Raw genomic sequence first — 12,816 nt, forward strand, 5'->3', positions numbered from 1 at the left:
CCGACAGTGTAGGCGTGTACATTTTTCCTGAAATCCTCACCAACACTTATCGTTGTTGTCTTCATCATAGCTGCCATTTTCAAAAATCGCTGACATTCTAACTGGAGTGAGGTGCAATTAAACCCCTATCTCTCACCATGCACAAAACTCCACTCAAATGAATCAAGGACCTAGGAATAAAACCAGAGAGCTTGCATGTAACAGAAGAAAAAGTAGGCCCTAATTCCAATCATATGGGATTAGTCCCAAAATTCCTTAATAAGACTCCTATAGCACAAGAAGTAAAATCAAGTATCAATAAATGAGATAGATTCAAACTAAAAAAGTTTCTTCTCCACAAAACAAACAATCTGGGAGGTGAATAGAGATCCTACATCTTGGGAGAAAATTTTTGCCCCATCACACATCAGATAGAGCACTAATCTCTAGGGCATAGAAAGAACTCACAAATCTGAACACACACACACACACACACACACACACACACACACACACACAAATAAATAAATAAAATAACCTGGGCATCCTCTTTTTAAACCCATCGCAGATTTCATGCCCACCTTCACACCACTGCCAGTGTCCCCGGACAACAGTGCCAGACTTGTACTCTAGGATCTTCTAAATATTTAGCACTTTAAAGAAGCCATAACCCTTTTTGATGTTTTACAGCATGGCCTTTTGCAAAAGAACTCTGTATTTGTAGACAAAGAGAGAAAGAAAAAAAGCTGAGATTATATATATATATATATATATATATATATATATATATATATATGTATGTATATAGATACTAGGTTTTTTTTTTTTTTTTTTTTTTTTTTGCTATAGCTCTTTTTAAGAATTTTGTTTTGTTTGCTGTAGTACTTTTTGTTTATAAAATTTTGCTCCAGTGTAGCAGGTAATCATCACCAGTCTTCAATTCTGATGTACTTTTGTAAGCAACTGTACAGAGCAGCATTAGTGAACCATTAGCTCCAAACTCTTTTTTTTTTAAATGATTATATTTGTTAAATTTAATGGCATTAAGATAAAAATGATACATTTAAATAACAGGAAACATGAAAAATCCAAACCACCTGAGGGAGATCTCAGATTTAGAGAAGAAGAAAACCAAATATGATGTTGCAAAATGTTGAGAATATTTAGTTTATCCCAAATAACCTGGTACAAGTACTGAAAGAAAATTCCAGTGCAGAGGGCCTTATCATGAAGCTTAGTGGATAAATTCTAAGATACTTTTAATCCAAATACTATGACCCCTATCCATTTTACTTATTTCCATTTCTATAGAAAAGTCACCTCACATTAATTCAGTTTTCCAGATGTTAAATATGTCCAGAAGTAAGAGTATTTTTATGAGTCAACCCCAACGTGGAATCACATGATCCATTGCCAATGGAAAAGTTACTTAGTAAGAATATTTCATTAAATATCTGGACTGTTTATCTACATACTTTGGGGGCTCTACAATAATGCCTATCAACACATTTTTTAAAACATTTGATCAAAAAAATTGGGGGAGAGAAAGAAGCTAACATCGGTTTTTGAAAGATGAAAGGCTTTAAAAAAGGAGTAGTTTCAACCTTTTCGTAAATTAAGGTAAAAGATAATCAAAAGTTTCTAGCTTAAGTAGGTGAAATCAGAGAAGAGAAAAAGCAGATTGCATAGCACATACTTCTCTAACACCTGTAGTTTCTAAAACCATTCAGAATATTTTTATTAAAATTAATTCAAATAAAATTTAATAAATTTTTAAATATAAATTATATTATCATTTAATATAAATTGATCTGATTTAAATTTATTTTATTAATTAATATTGTTTAAATTTATTTTATTAATACTATTGTTTGATTTAAATTTCTTTTCTTAATTGATTTTTTAAATTTTGACTAAATTTTAGATTGATTTATATTTAAAAGCTCATTAAATCTCATTTACATTAACACAATTTAACAAAGTCAATTTAAATAACATTTAATATAGATTAAATCATTTAATATGAACTATATAATATAATAAAAAAATTAATAAAATTAATTTTAATAAAAATCCTCTTAGTGGTTTTAGAAACTACAGGTGTCTGAGAAACATTAGCAAAAGCAATTCTAAGCAGGAAGTGTGAATCTGGCGGTATAGCGATACCAGATTTCAAACTGTACTACAGAGCCAGAGTAACCAAAACAGCATGGTACTGGTACCAAAACAGGCGGGTGAACCAATGGTACAGAATAGAGGACACAGAGACCAATCCACAAAATTACAACTTTCTTATATTTGATAAAGGGGCTAAAAGCATGCAATGGAGGAAGGATAGCGTCTTCAACAAACGGTGCTGGGAAAACTGGAAATCCATATACAACAAAATGAAACTGAATCCCTTTCTCTCGCCATGCACAAAAGTTAACACAAAATGGATCAAAGAGCTTGATATCAAATCAGAGACTCTGCATCTCATAGAAGAAAAAGTTGGCTCCGATCCACATATTGTGGTGCCGGGCTCCAAATTCCTTAATAGGACATCCATAGAACAAGAGTTAATAACAAGAATCAACAATTGGGACTGACTTAAACTAAAAAGTTTTTTCTCAGCAAGAGAAACAATAAGAGAGGTAAATAGGGAGCCTACATCCTGGGAACAAATTTTTACTCCTCACACTTCAGATAGAGCCCTAATATCCAGAGTATACAAAGAACTCAAAAAATTAAACCATAAGATAACAAATAACCCAATCAACAAATGGGCCAAGGACCTGAACAGACACTTCTCAGAGGAGGACATACAATCAATCAACAAGTACATGAATAAATGCTCACCATCTCTAGCAGTCAGAGAAATGCAAATCAAAACCACCCTAAGATATCACCTCACTCCAGTAAGATTGGCATCCATTATGAAGTCAAACAACAATAAGAACTGGCGAGGATGTGGGGAAAAGGGTACACTTGTACATTGCTGGTGGGACTGCAAATTGGTGCGGTCAATTTGGAAAGCAATATGGAGATTCCTGGGAAAGCTGGGAATGGAACCACCATTTGACCCAGCTATAGCCCTTCTCGGAATATTCCCTGAAGACCTTAAAAGAGCGTACTATAGGGATACTGCCACATCAGTGTGCACAGCAGCACAATTCACAATAGCTAGACTGTGGAACCCACCTAGATGCCCTTTAGTAGACGATGGATAAAAAAAAAAAAAAAATGTGGCATTTACACACAATGGAGTATTACGCAGCACTAAGAAATGACAAAATCATGGAATTTGCAGGGAAATGGATGGCATTAGAGCAGATTATGCTAAGTGAATCTAGCCAATCCCTAAAAAACAAATGCTAAATGTCTTCTTTGATATAAGGAGAGCAACTAAGAACAGAGCAGGGAGGAAGAGCATGAGGAAAAGATTAACATGAAAGAGAGACAAGTGGTGGGAGGGAAAGGGAGAGAGAAGGGAAATCGCATGGAAATGGAAGGAGACCCTCATTGTTACACAAAATTAAATATAAGAGGATGTGAGGGAAAAGGGGGGGAAAAAAAAAAAAACAAGAGAGAGAATTGAATTACAGCAGACGGGGTAGAGAGAGAAGATGGGAGGGGAGGGAGAGGAGATAGTAGGCGATAGGAAAGGTACCAGAATACAACAGTCACTAATATGGCATTATGTAGAAACGTGGATGTGTAACCGATGTGATTCTGCAATCTGTATTTGGGGTAAAAATGGGAGTTTATAACCCACTTGAATCAAATGTATGAAAGATGATATGTCAAGAGCTTTGTAATGTTTTGAATAACCAATAAAAAAAATTTTCCCATTTCAAAAAAATGACATTGGTGATTTATTGTGATCATTTTATACACAGCAGAACTACATTTAATTCTTTGTCCTACTTATAAAAGTCACTAGATGCGAAAGCATCTACTTTCACAGTTTGTATATAGCATTTATGGACTATCTTAAATTCGTTTTAAAAAATATTTATTATTTAGCCTTTAGTGGACACAGCATCTTTATTTTATTTATTTTTTTATGTAGTGCTGAGGATCAAACCCCATGCCTCACGCATGCTAGGTGAACGAGCTGCTACTTGAGCCATATCCCCAACACTCTCTTAAATTCTTATTTTCACCTTGCTTCTTTGTGATAATGAGAATTCAAATTTATGGGTAATATATCATTCACTGAACAACTTCTCAGTCCAAATCAATCCTTCTACTATTGTATTGTCACTGGAGTGTTATGTTAATCTTCCTACAAATGTGTGCGGAACATTTCATTGATTATGCCAATTCTTAAAAATACAAATGTGCCGAGCCCTAATATCCAGAGTATACAAAGAACTCAAAAATTAAACATTAAGAAAACAAATAACCCGATCAACAAATGGGCCAAGGACCTGAACAGACACTTCTCAGAGAAGGATATATAATTAATCAAAAAATACACGGAAAAAATGCTCACCATCTCTAGCAATCAGAGAAATGCAAATTAAAACCACTCTAAGATACCATATCAGTCCAGTAAGAATGGCAGCCACTAGGAAGTCAAACAACAACAAGTGCTGGCAAGGATGTGGGGGAAAAGGTACACTTGTACATTGCCGGTGGGACTGCAAATTGGTGCAGCCAATTTGGAAAGCATTATGGAGATTCCTTGGAAAGCTGGGAATGGAACCACCATCCGACCCAGCTATTCCCCTTCTCGGACTATTCCCAGAGACCTAAAAAGAGCACACTATAGGGATACAGCTACATCAATGTTCATAGCAGCACAATTCACAATAGCTAGAACGTGGAACCAACCTAGATGCCAGTCAATAGATGAATGGATAAAAAAATGTGGCATTTGTACACAATGGAATATTACTCAGCACTAAAAAATAACAAAATCATGGCATTTGCAGGGACATGGATGGCATGAGAGCAGATTATGCTAAGTGAAGTTAGCCAATCCCTAGAAAAGAAATGCTGAATGTCTTCTTTCATATAAGGAGGGGGGACTCAAAACAGAGCAGGCTGGAAGAGCATGAAAAGAAGATTACCATTTAGAAGGGACAAGAGGTGGGAGGGAATGGGAGAGAGAAGGGGAATTTCATGGAAATGGAAGGATACCCTCACTGTTATACAAAATTACATATAAGAGGATGTGAGGGGAAAGGGGAAAAAAGGAGAGAAATGAATTACAGTAGACGGGGTAGAGAGAGATTGTGGGAGGGGAGGGGAGGGGACAGAAGGGGGGATAGGGAGGGAATAGGAAAGGCAGCAGAATATAACAGACACTAGTATGGCAGTGTGTATAAACTCGGATGTATAACCAATGTGATCCCGCAAACTGTACACGTGGTAAAAATAAGAATTCATACCCCACTTGAATCAAATGTATGAAATATGATATGTCAAGATCATTGTAATGTTTTGAGCAACCAATAAAAATTTAAAAAAAGAAACAAGAAGAGACAAGGCCCATATTAAAGAGATTTAAAAATTCTACTGAAATCTATAAGAAAATGTTTGAATGAATTATGAGGTATTAAAAAAAAGTACAAACTTAATATCTTGCATAGAATTTATCACCCTATGTTTATAGACTCAAAAAGCCTTCATTATTTTAATCTTCAACTGTGTTTTAACAAAGCCCCATTATTAAGGGCTCTCTACTTCTGGCTTATTCTTTCTTACTTAGTCTTTTCCCCCATATGAGATCCTCACCACCACAGTCATCAATGGCTGACCTTGCATTATAATTCAAGGATCACTCTATGTAACATCTTCTCCATTGATTGACTGTATTCAATTGCACTTCATAGCAGGAAATGTATATAACACAGCTTCATGTTGTTCACAATATCTACCACAATACCTTGTACTTTGGGGGCACTGAATACATGTATAAGGATATACTTATGATTATTGGATGCTTTTTGTCACATGTGTTCGCGAATGAGCCAGGGTTTTCCCTCCATATCCCCCATAGTTTCCAGGAATATTCCAAACATATTTACAAGAAGAGAAATGCTTTTATTTGGATGGTCAGTTTTGAATACAGTAGGTAGGTATCTCTCTCAGATTGAAATATAAAATGACAAACAGCTGTGGTCAGAGTGAACCACGCTAGAAGACTGAATCTGAGTGATCAGAAATGCCTTTCAGCAGTAGGAGCAACAACCACTGGAACCAGATTCAAGCCAAATGTGATAGGTCTTACACTGAAAAAGGATCATTATTTGTGATTTAAAACAATAAACAAACACAGAACACCTAAAGAGAAGGAGGCACCCTGCTATAATTTGGATCTGGAATGTTGCCCAAAGGTCATGTGTTGAAAGCTTAGACCCCAATGTAACAGCATTCAGAACGGACTCTACAGAAAGGTGAATTGAATCCTGGGCTCTAACCTCATCTGTGGATCAATCCACTGATGGGTTCACGATTGGACAGGACTATTGGGAGTTGGTAAAAACTGTGGGCGGTAGGGCCTAGTTGGAGGGTAGGCCATTGGCGTTGATTCCCTGGAAGGGTACATCATATTCCTCAGTCCTTTCTTCCCCTCACCTGATCTCCATGATCTCCATGAGTTGATCCCCTGATCTCCATGAGTTGAGCAGCTCTGTTTTGAAGCCAGGCTCTCTGCCATGGTAATCTGCCTCACTTCAGGCCACAGCAATGGAGCCTGAAATTGAACCAAAATAAATATTTACTCATTTAATTTTCTCAGGTATGTTGTCAAAGTGATGAAAAAGTCTTCTAACACACACACACACACACACACACACACACACACACACACAGGAGGAATGGTCTAAAGGGAGAAAAGGACACTTGGTATTGTTAATGCCTTCGTCAACAGTAGACACAGCTGGGGTACAGCGTGGATTCGCACTTCAGCAGATGCTAAAAGGGGCTTAAATTTTTATATTAGTCTTTTATGAGGAGAGATTGACTAACACAGGCCTGATTTCTCTCTCAGATTTGGAGATGAATAAGAAGGACCAAGAAGATTTCCTTTTCTAGCACAGGACACAAATGCAGTCACTAGTTTCTGATACCAATCTGAGTAATTATGTCTACTTGCTCTATCTTGAAGGCAAGAGACATTATGAGGTGATTATTATAATCCTTAGAATCTATTTAACCATTAATTTTCCAAAAATTCTGCCTTTTTTTAAATCTTATTTCTGCCACCTTGAGGTTTTGTTCCCTGAACAGACATATAGAAAGAACAGCTCAAGGAAAAGAGTCTCCTGAATATGGGCTCTGAGAAGAGAGTAATGGGAGCAAACCCAAACCCCTTCTAAAGGGTAATGAGGAAAATGATCCTAAACAAAACAAAAAGCAAATATGAACAAAGTGGCAGCAGGCTCTATTTGTTGGCCACTTTCTCTGCACCAGCCATCAGGTGAGAACTACACACTATGTTCTCATTTACTGTTCAACTCATGCTTGGGAGAGAGGTTTTCTAAATGCATTCTGTCAGTTTAGCTCCAAAATTGCTTTGGTCCCAACTGGTATGTCTGTTACAGCCCATGTGCTTCATCTCTTTGCTTTGTCCCCAACTCTACAAAACTGCCTCCTCATTAACTTGTTGGAATTTAAACACCTTGGAAACCAGGGCCTTATCTTAACTCCTTCTGATCCTTAGAGGTATGGGAATTAAATTTAGGATTGTTACTCCATCGTAGAAAATTTCTCAACTTTTTATTTCACTCTGTACTGTTTAAACCTGGATTATATTTGGCATTGATAAACAACAATAGGTTAAGTGAACATCAACCTGTTGGCTCTAAAACAAATTTTCTTAAGTGAAATTTAAGTGGAATTTTTGAGCACTTAAATAAACTCAATCAGAATTAACAAGGACCAAATAATATTAAAATGAACTCGAAAATTTATAGATTAACAGCAAAAATTTATTTTTGGAAAGGGTAAAGATGGTTCTTTAGTGACATTTAATCCATATTATAATTTGAGTTCTGAGAATGATTAAGACTTTGTGATGGTTAATTTTACATGTTAACTCGTCCTGGCTACGATGCCCAGACACTTGGCCAACTTTTATTCTGGGTGCGTCTGTGCTGGTGTTATGGGGTGAGATTTACTTTTGAATCGGGGACTTTTAGTTAAATAGATTCCATTCTGTAATGGAGAGAGACCTCACCTCGTCAACCGAATGCAACTGAATGGGACAAAAAGCCCACCTCTCCCAGACAAGAGGGAACTGTCCAGTGAACTACCTTTGGATTTCATCTACAACATTGATTCTTCCTGGCTCCACAGCACACTGCCTTGGGACTCAAACTAGAACACTTTCCTGGATCTCTAGCTCCTCCCAGCCAACCCTGCCCAATCCTGTGAGCCAATAGCTGACAGGCAAGTGCAGGGAAGAAGCAGAGGCCCTGCAGGGGGTGAGTGTGTGCTACTGGATGCCAGTCCCTGGTCAAAGCGCAGGACAGGCTTCTGAGTTTACAGGCAGGAAGGGATGATTAGTGTTGGTGCAGCCCCAGGAACCCCGCGCTCTGAGGAATTCTGAGCGCTTGGGTCATAATTGACCCCGGCAACGCCAGAGGACGTTCGGGGCAGAGAAGTGGACGGTGATGGACGCGCTTTTCAGAGCTGGTCCCATGGATCACTGAAGTGGCCACGATGTGGTCCTGGTTTGGAGGCCTGGGCTCAGGCTTGGGCCACTTCTTGGGTCAGGTGGGGAGCAGCTTGGCTTTCCTCACCGGCCATAGCTCCAGCTTCGCCGGGGAAATGCTTCCGGGTGACTTAGGAGACCCAGAGGCAGCTTTACATCATTGTTGGAGAAAGGAAATGGAAACTACTGATTCCACACTAAGATGTGAGAATGAAAGACTGAAAGAGTATTGTACTGACCTGGAAGAAAAGCATGAAGCATCAGAGCGACAAATAAACCATCAGTCTGTAAGTTACCAAAACCAACTGCAACAGAAAGAGGTAGAGATCAGCCATCTTAAAGCAGGACAGATTGTACTGCAAGATCAAATGTTCCAACTACAGGCAGCCGCTCAATCAGTACACTCGGGAGCTTGTGGTGTGCCAACAACAACTGCACCGGCTCCGTTCGGTTCCCTGATCAGTAGTCATTTTTCAGCCTTTCGTGATGACGACATGGACTCTAGTGACATAATCTTATCACAACAAGAAACAAACAGATTATCAACTGAAGCTGCAAAACATGAATCTGAAGTTGGCCACTCGAGGCAGATTGCTGAGGCTCAGGGAACACACCATTCTGACTCAAGTGAAATCTGCAAAGTACAAAATACTGTCAAGACTCTTCAACCAAACCAAAGTCCAGACATATATGATCATCAGCATGAAATTTCAGTTTGGGAGCAGAGTTCTACTGTGGCAGAAAAGGGAAGAATCCTTCCTCAGAGCTCAGCAGTGGAAGAAGTGTTCAGGCTTCAACAAGCCCTGGCTGATGCGGAGAAGGAAATCGTGAGACTAAATGGTTTAAACCAGGATAACCGTCTGGCTGAAGACCATCTGAAACTTAAAATGCATGTTGAAGCTTTAGAAAAAGAGAAGGCATCATTGAGTCAAGAAAAAGAGGAACTTCAGATGTCACTGTCAAAATGGAGCTGTGACTACCAAGTCATGAAAAACAGAGCTTCAACAGACATGAATTTGAATGTACAATTACTAGACTTAAAACTTCACTTGAAGGCAAAGGAGGAAGAACTGAATCAGACTATCAATGAAAAGAAAATGCTGATAGCCGAGTTAGAAGAACTGGATCATCAGAATCAGGAAGCTACAAAGCACATGATTTTGATACAAGAGGAGCTATCCAAACAACGGAATGAAGGAGACCTTGTCATCAAGAAGTTGGAACAAGATCTAGATGATGAAAAAAAGAGAGTTCATCAACTTGAGGATGATCAAATGAACATATCCCAAGAGTTGCATGTGCAGAAGGAGAAGTTAACTGAGAACGCACAGAGCCTCAGTGATTTGCACTTAACTAAGCAGAAGCTTGAAGGTAAAGTAGAAGATTTAGCAGATCAGCTAAATCAGTCACAAAAAAATAGTTTAAACATCCAGCAGGAAAACCTGGGGCTTAAGGATCACATTAGACAACTTGAAGATGAGCTGTCTGGATTTAAGAGCAAGTATCGAACTTCTCTGAATGAAGACTCTAACAGTCATTGTAAGGATGACATGCTTAAAGAACGAGAAGCTGAAGTTAGCAACTTAAGGCAAAATCTTTCTGAAGAGGAACAGCTCAATGAAAATTTAAAGAAAGTTGCCGTTGAACTCAAAACGGAAAATGAAATGTTGATTTTAGCACGTGACGATGTAAGGCGTAAGTTGGAAGAATCTATTGCTGCTTACAATCAAATCTCTCAAGAAAAAGACACTATCACGGAGACTCTCAAAAGAGACAAAGAAGAGATTGAAGCCAAACTGCACCAGGCAGAAAAAAGACTGTTGGAAGAAGCAAATAATCACAGGCAGACTATTCAGGAACTCTCCAATGCACATAATTTGAATACCTGTGTCTTAAAGCTGAAACACGAATGTGCAGTTCAACTCATCCAAGAGAAGGACTTTGAAATAGCAGGACTCAAAAAGAATATTGAGCAAATGACTGCTGATGAAAAAGAAACTGATGAAATTTTGGCATCTTATGTAGAAGAAGAGGAGCGATTGATACAAGTCATAAATGAGAAAGAAGTTTTTATTGAAAAACTCGAAGAAAAAAGTTCACAACTACAAAAGGATTTAGATAAGTGTTCTCAGGCCTTAGGAGAAAATGAAACTTTAAGGCAATCCATCGAAAGAAAGGACAAAAGTCTTACCTACATGAGAGCAGAAAACAACTATCTGCGAGTAGAACTGGAAATACTTAGGGAACAGCACAATCAAGCTGTACCAGTGGCTGAGCCTACAGCTCTTGATGCTGTCACAGAACTAGAATTGGAGGTATCTCAACTGAATATAGTCAAAAATCATCTGGAAGATGAAATTCAAGACCACCTGAATATCATTGAAAACCAAAACCAGCGTAAAATGCAACTACTTCAGTCTTTACAGGAGCAGAAGGAGGAAATGGATGAATTTAAGTACAAATATGAGCAGATGAATGCTGCGCATAGCCAGTTAATTTCAGAAAAAGAGGAGGAAATTAAGAACTTGCAGAAAACTATTGAAGAACTAAAAGCCCAGTTGCCTGGAGAGAAAGGAGATGCTCAAACATTGAATTCTGATATTTTTCAAGAGACCAAAGTAAAAATCCTAAGAGAAAAAGAGGTTCAACACTTACGGGACCAAGAATTACGCCTAAACCGGGAGCTAGAAAGGCTACGCAGCCATCTCTTGGAATCAGAAGAGTCTTACACCCAGGAAATTTTGGCTGCAGAAGACAAAGAAAAACGGTCAATAGCTGAATGGAAGAACAAGGCCGAAAAGCTAGAAGGAGAAGTATCATCATTGCAGGAACGTTTGGATGAAGCAAATGCTCTGTTGGATTCTGCTTCCAGACTGAGAGAAGACTTAGATCTCAAGGAAGAACAGATGGAAGAACTGAAAAAACAAAACGAGCTCCGAAAAGAAATGTTGGACCATGCACAACAGAAATTGTCGACTTTGGTCAACAGCGCAGAAGGAAAAGTGGACAAAGTCCTCATGCGAAACCTTTTTATTGGTCATTTCCAGACACCAAAGGACAAACGTCGTGAAGTATTGCAGTTGATGGGGAGCATCCTGGACATCCCAAAGGACGAAATGGAGCAGTTGTTGAATAAAGATCATGGTGGTGTCAGTAAGTGGATGAGTTGTTTTGGCTCCACGTTCTGCAGCTGTGCCTCTTAGTAACCTAGCTGGAGTTGGACTTGGTGGACCTGGGCATCCTCTTGTTAAACCCATTGCAGATTTCATGCCCACCTTTACACCACTGCCAGTGTCCCTGGACAATAGTGCCAGAGTTGTACTCCAGGATCTTCTAAATATTTAGCATTTGAAAGAAGCCATAACCCTTTTTCTACGTTTTACAGCATGGCCTTTTGAAAAAGTACTCATGTGTTTGTAGACAAAAAGAGAAAGCAAAAAAGCTGGTAAATGTAAGTGTATAGCTACTAGGTATTTCATTTTATTTTTTTAGTTGTTGTTGTTGTTGTGATTTTTTGCTATAGTACTTTTTAAAAAATTTGTTTTGTTTTTTGTAGCACTTTTTGTTTCTAGAATTTTGTTCCAATGTAGCAGATAATCATCACCAGTTATCAATTCTGATGTACTTTTGTGAGCAACTGTACAGAGCAGCCTTCTTGAACCACTAGTTCCAACCTCTTTTTTTTAAAACAATAATATTATTTCTTAAATTTAATGGCATTAAGATAAAAACGATACATGTAATTACAGGGAACAAGAAAAATCCAACCCATAAGAAGGATGTCTCAGATTGAGAGTACATGAAAACCAAACATAATGTTGCAAAAAGTTGAGAATGTTTAGTTTATCCAAGATAACATTGTACAACGACCACGCGAAAATTCCAATGGGGAGGACCTAAACATGAAGCTTAGTGGATAAATTCTAAGATGCTTTGAATCCAAATTCTATGACCCCTATCCATTTTGCTTATTTCCATTTCTATACGAAAGTCACTTCACATTAATTCAGTTTTCCAGATGATAAATATGTCCAGAAGGAAGAGTATTTTTATGAGTCAACCCCGAAGTGGGATCACAGGATCCATTGCCAATGGAAAAGTTAATTAGTAAGAATGTATCATTAAATATCTGGACTGCTTATCTACATACTATTGGGGGCTCTACAATAATTCTTATAAACACATTTTAT

At 38.1% G+C, this 12,816-nt stretch overlaps 1 protein-coding gene across 1 annotated transcript; it reads left to right on the forward strand.

Annotated features, from left to right (window-relative positions):
- Positions 1-8,634: 8,634 nt before the first annotated feature.
- LOC308649491 (thyroid receptor-interacting protein 11-like) lies at positions 8,635-11,184 on the forward strand (the record flags this gene model as incomplete). The annotated part of the gene is made up of 1 exon (XM_081295024.1): positions 8,635-11,184. A coding segment is annotated over one exon (2,550 nt), but the record flags the coding sequence as incomplete, so codon positions are not given.
- Positions 11,185-12,816: the final 1,632 nt, after the last annotated feature.

The sequence above is a fragment of the Spermophilus citellus genome (assembly GCF_964194105.1).
Source record: "Spermophilus citellus genome assembly, chromosome: 5".
Classification (NCBI taxonomy): domain Eukaryota; kingdom Metazoa; phylum Chordata; class Mammalia; order Rodentia; family Sciuridae; genus Spermophilus; species Spermophilus citellus.